This window comes from Larus michahellis, chromosome 5 (genome assembly GCF_964199755.1).
Source record: "Larus michahellis chromosome 5, bLarMic1.1, whole genome shotgun sequence".
Lineage (NCBI taxonomy): Eukaryota > Metazoa > Chordata > Aves > Charadriiformes > Laridae > Larus > Larus michahellis.
The window spans coordinates 43,791,001-43,803,326 of record NC_133900.1 but is presented as its reverse complement, the minus strand read 5'-3'; the positions used below and the strand labels follow the sequence as shown (position 1 = coordinate 43,803,326).

The window sequence follows — 12,326 nt, the reverse complement described above, 5'->3', positions numbered from 1 at the left end:
TGCCTTTTTCATTTTTATTTCAAGATCTGGAAAAAAAAGCAAGTGCATGACCATCCTTAAAGCACTGGACAGGCAGAAGTCCTTTGAGTATTAGGATTGGCTTTTATTATAAAAATTTACAAGGGAAAAATAGAAAAATTATTTGCAAAGTTGTATACACATGGAAAAAGTCAGAGAGGGTCATTTGTCCCTCCGATCTCCCTCACCTGTAGCTATTACCAGTAGATACATTTTCAAATGAAAACGTGACTCTCATTTTGATAGTAACCCCGCAACACTTCAGGATGCAAATATATGTTTTCATAAACTAGCTTTTGGAACCCTATGGGTATTAGTCATGGCTGGACTAACTTTCTTTACAAGACCAAAAAATGTCTCCTATTTTCAGAGACATTACCACCATTCATCCATTACAGGGAAATCTTTCCCAGATCATCTGAAACTTACTGTGACAACAGCAGAAGATAAGGGGAGTTAGACGACTTGCACACCATAGCAGGTGCTTCCTCTGAAGCAATGTATAAGTTAGCATGCACACCAAGACAGCCCAGTGAAACGTTACCACTTGAAAGGCGGTCAATAAATGCTACTCAGTGGGGGGTTGAGTCTTATTCCTCACTGAAGAGTACCCCTTCCCTCTGTGATACCAGTTCTACCTGAGTGTTAATGGCTACGTCAGAATCAGGGGGGATTTCAGGGCAGGATCGTGGTAGGGTATCTTGGCATAGCCCAAGGGCTGGGAGAGCAGCAGAAGGAAGAAAGGGAAGAAGCTACAGCACAAGGCAGGGAGAAAGCACCTGATATACAGGAAGAAAAATCTGCCTTTGTGAAAACTAACATGTAACTTAAATTATTTCAGGAATTATATAGAAAATTTCAGGGTTTAAAAAAACCCACGCGGGTAAAGCAAATAACATCCTTGTAATTAAATAAGTGTGTAAATGAGAATTACACAACAGTCTACAACACAGGTAGAAACTTTAGAGAAAAACTATTGTTACACTTTATATGCAGTCATTACTGAATGACATCACATGTTAATATAGATGTTTTACCATTCAAATTCTTTTCATCAACCTTCTTTTGAACTGGAAGAAATTTATGCCAAATCGCATGCAAAAGATGACAAGCATTTACGCAATACTGAAATTGTAATTCTCTTATAAAGAACGAAGATCACATACCAGAGCACATCTGCAAAGGCAGTTACTGTGCTCTGGTTAGTCTTAAAAGATATGCAGTGATGCATTTAGACATAATGTGTTGTGATTACAGTGGAGTTTCACACATTTTATTTCTTGAGGTTGAGGATTCATTACAATAAAGTGATGTCTCCTACCATCAAATATGGTGGGTAAACTCAACCAGTATTAATGGGGGTTCCACTTATATACCCTGCTGAATTCAACTACCTTCATACTGGCAAGACTACGATTAGTATAAAAACGTGTTTGTTCAGTCTAACACACCATAAATGCTTCAATCACAGTATGAATCATCAGAATGACCCAATGGGAACCAGAAAAAATAAAATAAAATAAAATTAGTAGCTATGCAGCATAGCCCACCTGTACTGAAAAGACATTGTATTGATATCGGTTGAACTGATAACTGATCACAGCCACACGAAAAAGCTAAGGAATTTTCAATATGAGATTTAAAACTACATATTTTTAGCTTCCAGATTTGATGCTAGAAATAGACCTCTAAGAAAACGCAACAAAGAGCTAATCTCTTCATTACTATTCTTGTATTATTTATTTTATAGTTTGTTTATGCTAATAGTAATACAGAAAGGCTTTAAAGTGTTAAAGTATTATCATCATTAATGTTCACAATACATTATCACGTCAGGCAACCTGCTAATTTAAACAGTGAAAATACCAGAGCCAAATCTTCTTATCCTGTCTATAAGCTGATAGAGGGCACCTCGTTTTTTTGACATCCCATGCTCTCCAAAGCCACCTTCAAAAAGAAAAGAAAAAAAAAGAAAAAGAGAGAATTTTATAAAAGTTAAAAACATGGACTCTTACACCTACAGCTACTATATATAGCCTGGGGAGATTAGAAAATACCCCATAAAAACTGCAACGTGTCTTAAAGGAAATTTAACATTCTTCAATGACTCGCATACAAATTCTTCAAATATTCTTGACAATGAAATAAAAACACATTTTTAGCTGAAAAATTTTCTAATATGCATTCCAGAATGTAAGCCAACATGTCTTTGTTATTCAGACAAGTCATGACAATTACATCATCTAATTATTATTTGGAGCTTTTTTTCTTCCTGGTGACCTTGACATACTCAGAGCCATATTGATTGACAGCTAAAAGCCTTACTCTCACAGAAATTTCCTGAATGCATGCCATAATCTTCTCTTCTCAAGGGAGGGGAAAGAGGGAAAGCAAACACCCAAAGTTTCATCAGAAAAAAAACCAACAAAATTGATACAAACTTAATAAGGCTGATTTTACCACGAAAAATTTGGTTTTCTTTGTCAGCATGCAAATAGATGTCCAATGCACTCTAAAGCCTTTGAAACCACATGCTGGTGTATATTGCAGTAAGACCTCTCAGGCATATATGTCTGTGCCATTTCAGTAATCAATGAGCAAGAAAAATTAAGCTAATAAGTAATTAAGTTTAACATTTACTGTGCCATTTACTGAAACGCAACACATTACAGAAATGTATAAATTTGATGCATTTGCCACATACGCTTTTCACCTGTAATCGTTTTGTGGCCACAAGCGCCTTTGCAAACACCAGTAAAACAGAAGAAAGAACACTGATAATACTGCACTAGTCAATAAATGGTTCGAATTGCTCAGGTAGTTTTGTGATTTTCAGAAGTTTTTAGTAGGTTGTATTTTATAGATTTATATATTTTATAACTGTTATAGGACAAGAGAGCTTTCAAACTACTTTTACAACAGAAAAAGTAAAAAGACAGAAATAAAAGGACGACTGAAACCTCCAACCGCTACTAGGACGACCTTTCCCAACTTCCCATAAAAACTTTCAATATAGATGTGGAAAATATATTTATTAAACAACAACTTAATACCATATTACAGATGAGAAAATTCCATATAAGGCAAATGAGTTTGTGTGGCTGCTCAGTGAACAACAATGTGCCTAATTATTTGGATTACACTGTCACATAGTTGCTGCCTCCCTTGAGAAAAATTTTCCAAATTTTTTAAAACATTTTAGATAGATGAGGTAATAGTTCAACACATTCCTTTCCAACAAGTTACATGGTAACTATAATATACACTACAGAGAATATAACAATTCCATTCCTTGTATTGGTCATCATTAACGTAATTTTCTCTCATGTTAGCATTTGTCTTATAAATAAGGCATATATATAGCCAAAGATTCCAAACAAATATTAAAAAAAATCCTGAAAAGCATCGTCACAGATGTAGCAGACAAAAAACAAAGAACTCATTATTTACTTAAAGAAACTATTATAACTATTATAATTATTTCTAGAAAAACCTATTAAACGATCATTTCTGTGTTAACACAGCCTGCGTATTCCATTTCAGTGAAAAACTGAAGAAGAAAAAGTATCTCACATATCTATGTCAATAACATACAGCCTTGCGAAGCCACAGACTAAAAAAGTCTAGAAAAAAAAAAAATCATATTTGCTACATCTTCTCATACTTCAGGCAGGAGGAGGAGGATACTTTTGGCAGTTTGGACTCATAATAATGTATACATAACAATTTTATCAGCTTTACTGTTGCTTCTGTTTACAATGATTACATGTATTGCTTGGACAAAATGACAAATAAAATGACAGAGCCAGACTTTGAGAAGCTCACAGATTAAGCATTTGACCCTGCAAATCCAGGCAGATAATCCGCAACAAAAGCAGTAGTCACATACCATGAATGAGAGCCTGTGAGCCTCAGGATTTTCAATTGGTAGTCGCAAAATATGAATTTGTTTTCTATTTTACAGGCATTTTATGTCCCTCTTTCAGTTGCTACCTAATACCAACTACTTAATTGTTGGCAGTTTACTCTTTTGGAAATTAGAGGGGAAAAAAGCACATTAGGCTGAGCAGTTTGCAAAACCAGGCTAAATTGCTAGTCTATGCATCAAAATGCTGTAAATTTAGAAAAATAATTACATATGTAAAGTGCAAAACTAAGTTATCCAACTTTGTTTTTAGAAAACCCCAGGAAGTTGAAGCTTCACTGAGAAGCATTACAAAATCATTAGTTTCACCAGTTTGTTCTCCAAAGTCCAGTCCCACTGACCATTGCAGTTGCATCGATTCCTCTTGTGCAACAAAGGTAGAAAAATTTGACCCAAAGGCATTAGTAATCCTCAGTAAGATGACTCAGTGTCCTGAATAGCATACTGTCCACAGGAGAAGATAACGCACAGTTCTCAAGACAGGTAAGGAAAGAACATTAAATAATAGAATACGAAATATTATTAAAAAGCAGCTTAGAAACGTATGTTCTTTCTGAGGCAATTGCCAAAAAGTAACTGTTCAGTTCAAAAGAAAAAAACAGAAAAGCGAGAAGAAAATGGAAAGTCAGCAGGCCAAAGAAATCACTCAACTGCATCCACTTAAAGGGGAAATGACCGACCTTGCTCTCTACATTTTGTCAGCAAAACTAGTGCCTGAAATACCTTCAAAGCCAATTAAAACTATTTGTTTGGGGAAAAGGGGGGCAGGGAAACTGCTGACTCTATTAACATTTTAAAATCCAGTCTTGATCTTGAAATGATCAAAGGCATTCATGCCTCAAAAAAACAAGTGGCTTTAAAAAGAGAGAAAATATTTTTGCAAGTTGTAATAAAAGTAGTCTAATCCTGACATTAAGTAGGAAGAGTAAAAGTATTTCGAATATATCAATATTGAAAGATTAAATTGAAAATTGCTTCCTCGGTCTGAAAAATTCCTTTCTGATCATTACTCCAAGTGATCCTTATTTCCACATACCAGGAACCAAAAAGTTAACAGTAGCTCAGTTCAGGAACATATAGAACATGCTTAACAGAAAATAAATATCAATTATGCATTTATACATTTTCTAATAGCATTTTCGCCACACTTTCCCTAAGTAACTTGGCTTTTTTGGTACCATAACCTGAAAGTTTACAAGTTACAGTTATGACTTTACAAACTGGAGCCTGAAAGCATAGATATTTTTAGACATTAGACAGACATCCATTTAGGTATGGATTATGTTTTTTCTCTCACACACACATATATATTTACATATAAATTATATCTCTTTATCTGTCTGTCTGAATATCCAACTGCCTGTGTTAATCAGATTGCAGCTTCTGGCACTAATGCACTGTATGTTAACAACAGCAAGCCAATGTATTAAATTTTGACAGATAAATAGTTGCTTTTTAGACAAGGCAAATTCTAGTAAGGATGGCATGTTCTTGTGTTGCTTCTAGATCTGGGTACAGATCTAGATGGAACAGAAGAAAGAGTAAAAGGAGGGGTTGTAATCCAAGACTCCCGGTCTTGCCTCCAGGATTTCACGTAAATTATTCATAGGGCATTTTGGCTCTGCTATCGGGAACTTTTAGCGATGAGAGCAAAGCTTTGTACAATTTCCTTTCCCACATGACCACCTGCAGAGTGGACTTACGGTTCCTACCAGCTTCTGCTCTTCAGTTCAAGATGATACTTTTAATCAGAAATGCCACAATCAAATTAAAATTTTAGCTTTTTCTCTTTCCCTAAAACAAATTTATACTCATTGTTTAATAACTTTTTAAAGTGTAAATTGACATTAGCAAAACATTATAGTGACTTTCTACATTTAAAATAGAGACTGTCTTCTATGCAGAAGTAAATAATAAGTAAAATAAGTTAAAAGCAAGCTTGACATATCATACCTGTGTTATGGCCAAGTCTTTCGTTGGAGTGCTGCGTAAGGTCAATCGTCCTGTCAATTTGAAAGATTTTTAAGTCTTCATCATCTAAGGCAATATCTCCCCAAAAGACAGCTTTAAATAAAAAAGAGCTCAATTTAATTAAAGAATTTATTTAGACATTAAAACCAATCTGACTATAATGCCATGTTACAACCCTTGGGAAAACACATGACAAATATATATTTATATTGCATACATTTGCTTACTGGTCTATATTTTTATAGAAAGAAAGCAAGCTACCTAGAAAAAGACAAATAATTTGTTTCAGTATTCTCCTAAACTCTAAGTCTTTTTAATTTCTTTACATATTGCCTAAATGGAATCATTTAAATGTAAAGTCAATCTATTAACAATTTTCAGCATATGTTGTTTTCTGTAAGCAAATACAACAAAGAACAAAAGACACTGAAGCATGTTAACTTTTGAACTATGAAGTCAAAAATACACAGTACTGAGAAAAACACAATCTTCACATGTCCTTAGATCCTCCTGAGAACGAGAATTATTTGAATCAATTTTTATGTTCTCATCAACTTCTGTATTACATTGTTTGCCTCAGAGAATTAATATGTTTATCTGTTTTCTGTTAAACTGAGTAAAAAAACCTTGTATTTTTCATTTTCCTCTTGGTTTATTTGTATGCTTACCTTTTATAGTTAATCTCACTATTAGGATTCTTTCAAATACTTTGCTTTTCAAAGCTCCAGTCTCTCTTTGTCCTTTTTAACCTTTCTTTGGCTTTTTTTGGTGCGTTTCTTCTTCTCTCTTTTCCTGTTCTCTTTCAGGCCCTCTCAGTTTTTTTCTGTTTGACTTTTGCATAGCTAACTCGTCTTCCCTAAGCTGTCATCACAACTCAATGAGCCAAGATATGGGCCCTCTTGCAATAATTTGGGATCCATAACCTCAGTCTTTAATCTCTGCCTATTTTTGCTGAGATTTTGTCCTGAAATTTTCCTGCCAACTAAAACTTATCATTAAAGCTGAACTCAACAGGCCATATCTGCAACTGCTGTGAATGAAGTCAACAGAGCATATACCAATTAACGTGAGCTGAAGTGGTTGTTTATTATCTTTATCCAAATTCTTCCTTTTCCCTCTCATCACTGCCTCTGTCAATAGCTCTATTATTTGTCCCCTGGGTTCAATCTTGGTGTCATCTTCAACTCTTTCCCTTCTTTCCCCCATCCAGGAAGATATCACTAACTCTGCTTAGTGATAACTGTTAACTGTTCGTTACGCAGTTCCACAGCAAATTGCCTGCTTCGCTTCCATACAACTCAAACCTTGTCCAAACTCCAGCTGCTACCAAATCATACTCACTGGTCACCTTCCGTTCAAGCTGATCCCAAACATTATGGTTAACTAGTACTCTCTGTTCTTTACATCATGTTGTAGACACTATTAAACAGATAATATTCTCAGTAGTTTGACACTGGTGCAAAAGTTACCTCCTTCTTATTTATTGATGCTCACATTCATTAGTATTTAATCAAATCCATATTAAAAAAAAAAAAAGTCTTTACTTTAGCAAAAAGATATGTATTTCTAAAGAAGTCCCAGGTGCAACATTAGCTCCTCCTATCTCCATTATTTTTCTTGAACACAATGCAACTAGGATAGGTCACGTTGAAAATGCTTTTGGTCTGCCTCGTAAAATACCTTAAAAAAAACAGATCAACTCCACTGGGTTCCAAAATGAAAATGAAACTTTTCTATTAAAAACCATAACCAACATCTTATGCCTTTTCTAAACACGGATATTTCCATGTATATAATTTTTACACAAAAATATAAGGTTTCTTAGAAACCACAAGTATTTGACACCATTTCTGAAACTGCTTGGTCACTTCTAACATGTTTCTGAACACTCTCCTTCCAAGGGGGTCACTATTTCCTATGTTCACATTGGGCACATTGGGGACATCTTTCCTCTGGCTAGCCTGCTCTCACCAGTGATAGTTTTTACCATCAGGTGAAGAGACAGAGCTAGTGACAGCTCTAGATAGATGTTTTTTCCCCTCAAGCTTCTAGGAAAAATATCTCAAATTGTCAAGGTTTTGAACAGGCGGGGGAAATGTTAGCAGTCTCCACCTGACTTGAGTTAAATATTATTTATTATTACTGTTATAAACACCTTCTAGAGATTTCTCTTGGATGTCATTCATAACAGGGGCCACTGTATAAGCATAAGACTTCAAACCTTAATAAACAGAACAGAAAATGGTAAGCGGAAGAAACTATTAACATTTTTGTCTACAAAGACATGATGTGCCCCAGCAGAGGTCAGAGAGGTTGTCCATGCCAGACTCGAGGAAGTGCTAAAGCTTAACAGCAAGCCCATTTTTCTTTCCTGGTAATACTGAGGCTTAACAAAAGGAAGGTTCTGAATTAACAATAGATGATGCAAAAAATAACTGACAAAAATGCACTTAGCAGAAATCACTTTGGTTTCAGCGTGTAATACCGATGTATAAATATGAAAACCCAAGGCAAATCAAACTTCAGAAATGCAGTAAAGTAGAAAAAAAGTTGGTGGAAAATATCCTCCTTAGTCTTGAGGATGCATATTTATCACTTCACTGTGGTAACATTTACTTTCCCATGAAAATACAAATAGCAACGCCTAAACTCTGTGAATTTGTCTGATATAAATGCATTGAATTTCTGTGCACATATATAAAATACACCTCAGTATTCAGGCAAGGTATAGTAACTTTGTTGGGTTAGAAAGGAAAACAAAGCTACGCTATTTTTTGTTAAACATCTGGACTACTAGCTAGCTTTGATTAGCCACCAAGCACAAGGGTAAGACTAACAATAATATAACCATGGTAATATAACAATAAGTGCTGGTGCCGACATAATTGTAAACAAGTGATCTGTGTGACCAACAGGAGCTAGGTTCTCCAATGTATTAACTAAATACGAGTTAACACTAAAGAAAGAAATACATATGATTGTTTGTTTAAAAGTATAATGGAAACTTTGGAGCTTTCTTCAGGTCACTATTTTTTTTTTGACACAAGCAGTTCTGTTTTGCAGAGAAAGACAAACACGCAAAAGACAAACATGAAAGGCAGAATGATAGAACACAACAGAATTAACTCATTTGACTTTAGTAATGATTTCATAATTGTAGCTTTACTTTTACTGAAATAAACGTGTGATTTTCTGAATTAATTCCTGTGCATCTGGGAAGATACAAACCTAGCAAAAGAAACAACAGTTAACTGGATGCTATTTAATTTCAATATAGTCCAAATCAGCAACTGAGACAAAAAAGGTGCTGATAAATGGTTTTTAAAAAAAAAAAAAATACCTTTTTTTCCAACGGAAGGGTCACACTGAATAGAAATTCTGCCCTTCAAAGCCTGAAACAAAGCTCCACCTGAATCACTCAAAAAAAATAAAAATGGGTATCTCCCACAACTGTTAAAAGTATCCTTTAATTTTTTGGAATGCCTGTGTAAGTGTCAAACTACTTTGTAACTAGAGAAGACCCTATTTTTTATCTCCTGCCCTAAAATTTTTATGGCCTGAAACTATCTGAAGAAGTCACTCTGTATACTTCATCATGTCACACACCAGCCTTAACCTTACAGAAAGCAAGCAGAGGATTGTTTGGGTATGCAAGGCATGATGTTAAAGACTTTGCTAAGAGCATGTTAGGATTAAGAGCTTTATTACCACCCTCTAAGGAACTTCTGACAGAATTGACCTGTTCAGTTCTGCACCTCCCTCATTTTTCACAGATATTTAATTCGTAAATTTCATCCAGAAAATTAACAAGAATCCAATAACCAATTCACTTAGCATGCAAAAAAAAAAAAAAAAAAAACCCACACACCACCAAAAAACCAAAACTGAAACAAAACTACAGAAGAACTTTCAAAATGACGCAAGCAGAACCCTAATGTACCTCTACTTATTTCAGGTTGCTTCATATTACCTCTTATCCTATCTATCTATTTAGTGATCAGGAAAACTTGATGTTTACAACCAGCTTTTTCATTTAATTTGAAAATGCAAGATTGACAAACTGACAATATTCTTAGGAAAAATTTGTTGAAAAATCAGAGGCAGCATTAATTACAAGGTGAGAGTATTGCAAATATCTTCTATTATACATAGGTTGTCAATAAAAAAGAAAATGGATCTTTTTGTCCAATACTTGATAAAGAGATATATACTCTGTTATATCAAATTTCATGCATCTTTGTTTTTATTGTGGGGGTTATTTATGTTTTATATGGCCACGACATTATGCATTTACACAAATTCAATAGAGACAATACATGCATCAATTTCAGAAAGGTGGACACAAACTGATTACGCAGTAAGTTTTTCTGTAATAGTGGAGAAGGATTTATGGGGAGCTGTTAAAACAGAAAATACTCTTCACCAGCAGATGCAGTTCTGCTTCACCCAAGTCAAAGCCCTCAGCCAAACATCACCTTCAAAAAGGCCTTATTTTAATAAAAGGTAAAAAACACTGTCATGACATGTAAAGCAGCTAAGTTTGCTACATGTAAACAATCAGCTCACGAGCATGAAAATAAACAGGAAAATAGGTAGGTTGTAAAAGATATCTGCCATACAGAGAAACACACCTAAATATTACCACACAAGTAATGTGATTGGAAAGGAAAACCAAGATGATCTGTAAAATACAGATCAAGCACAGGAACTACAGCTACATTCTACTACTTGTAACAGGAACTATTATTTTATTATAAATAATTAAGATTCATCTGCAAAGCTTTCTTTGCTAATCTACTCTCTTCCAACGAGACCATCACCGCATCAAATATCCAGTATTCTAAAGCAATAAAACATGACACTAAGGATAGTAAATGTAAATAATTTTTTTTAAAAGAAGAGATGAAAACTACTTTAAGTATATGGATGTACACGTATGGTATGAATCAATTAGCATACAGAGTTAGGACAAAAAAGGCTTTCATGACTTTCTAGAAGATAGTCGGAAGTCCATGGAACAAGAAAGAAATCATGTGGTTAAATCCGTGGGTCTGCGATATGCAGTAGGATGGTTCATTCTGGGATTTGATGCAAGTCTCCAAAATCTGTACAGCGGTATATTCCTTATAATTGCAACATGAAAATTATCTGCATCAAACTTCCTTCACAGTTTGTCAACATTAATTTTTAAATCTCGAATCACAAAGAGCCGTTTTTTAATATAATATATTCGTGGTAGTATTCATACCGATATTAGTAACAAAGTATAAAGTGCACGTAAGTGAAGATTAGTAGTGCTTGCCCCTACATCGCAGCGGCGTAGCAGAAGAAACCCAGCTCTACCTTGGGCTACGGCAGGAGCCCCCGGCTACCAAGGACAGCTCTAAGAGACCGACCCCGCCTGAGACCACGACGATCCCAGAAACCATTTCCACAACGGGATTTGTTCCGATGAGCGTGCAGGCCAGAAAAGTCTGCAGCTCGGGTGCAACCTCCCCACATTTGGAAAGCTCATGAAAATAAGATTAGAGAAATTCTTTTTTAGGCTTTCTCAAACCGAGATGTAAACTGTGATCAGCCACACAGGTATTCTCTTGTTCTGTGAGCAGATGCAGAATTGTGCCGGACAGAGAAGACAGCAATGAAAGGATTAAGGCAATATTAGCAAACATTTTAAAAGAGAAGCCTCAGGGTTTGTTATGCTACAGGTAGTGGAAAGCACAGGATACTTATGCTTCATCCCCTTCATAGGAGTTGCCAAGAATGGACAACAAAAATATTTGACTTAACTGCAAGGCAAAACTGAACTATGAAGAACTCCTTTAACGTTCTTCAAGGGGAGGTGGGACACCCAGCACTTTTTAAAATCTGACCAGTAATTCATGCAGTAGGAGGTGCCAAAAAGTGTGCTGGCCCAAGTTCAGGATATTTATCTACACCCACATGTGCAGTGGTTCCACTTAACAGCCTCTTCTATAGCTGAGTCATTGAGTACTTCCCTGTAACAACAGCTATGTGCATTATAGTCTATCTTAGTGAGTCATTTTGTTCCATACAATCCATTCACGACTTACATAACTGCCTCTAACTCTGAACAGAAAAAGGAATATTTTGAGCTAAATAAGTAGAAACAATTTTATCTCATTGCAGGGAAGACAACCAACATTACTATAATTAACCTAATTTTGTATTCCCACTGTCTTTAAATCTGTTCAGTCTTTCCAAGATTTTCAGGTGCAATACACTTTTCTTAGAAATTGTTAAAATAAGAACAAGACAGGGCAAATAAACAGCAAATGTTCTTGCACGCAACCACAAGCATAGGACTGCATGTCATACACTGAACTCCCTCTATCATTGTTCGTCACGAGTGCTACCCTCAGCCACATCAGTATAACAAATTTCTGTGTTA

At 35.3% G+C, this 12,326-nt stretch overlaps 1 protein-coding gene across 3 annotated transcripts in view; it reads right to left on the bottom strand.

The window, feature by feature from the left end:
• Positions 1 to 12,326, bottom strand: part of TLL1 (tolloid like 1) — a 140,647-nt gene that overhangs the window by 72,518 nt on the left and 55,803 nt on the right. For 2 of the 3 annotated variants that reach the window (XR_012587386.1, XM_074589827.1), the window contains exons 2-3: positions 5,897 to 6,007; positions 1,885 to 1,965 (exon numbers count right to left, since the gene is read on the bottom strand). Coding sequence is in view for 2 of the 3 variants with exons in the window: in XM_074589827.1 (XP_074445928.1) it covers positions 1,885 to 1,965; positions 5,897 to 6,007 (192 nt within the window). In the remaining variant the exon portion in view is untranslated. The remainder of the gene's footprint in view (positions 1 to 1,884; positions 1,966 to 5,896; positions 6,008 to 12,326) is intronic. The other variant, XM_074589828.1, reaches the window with a different exon arrangement.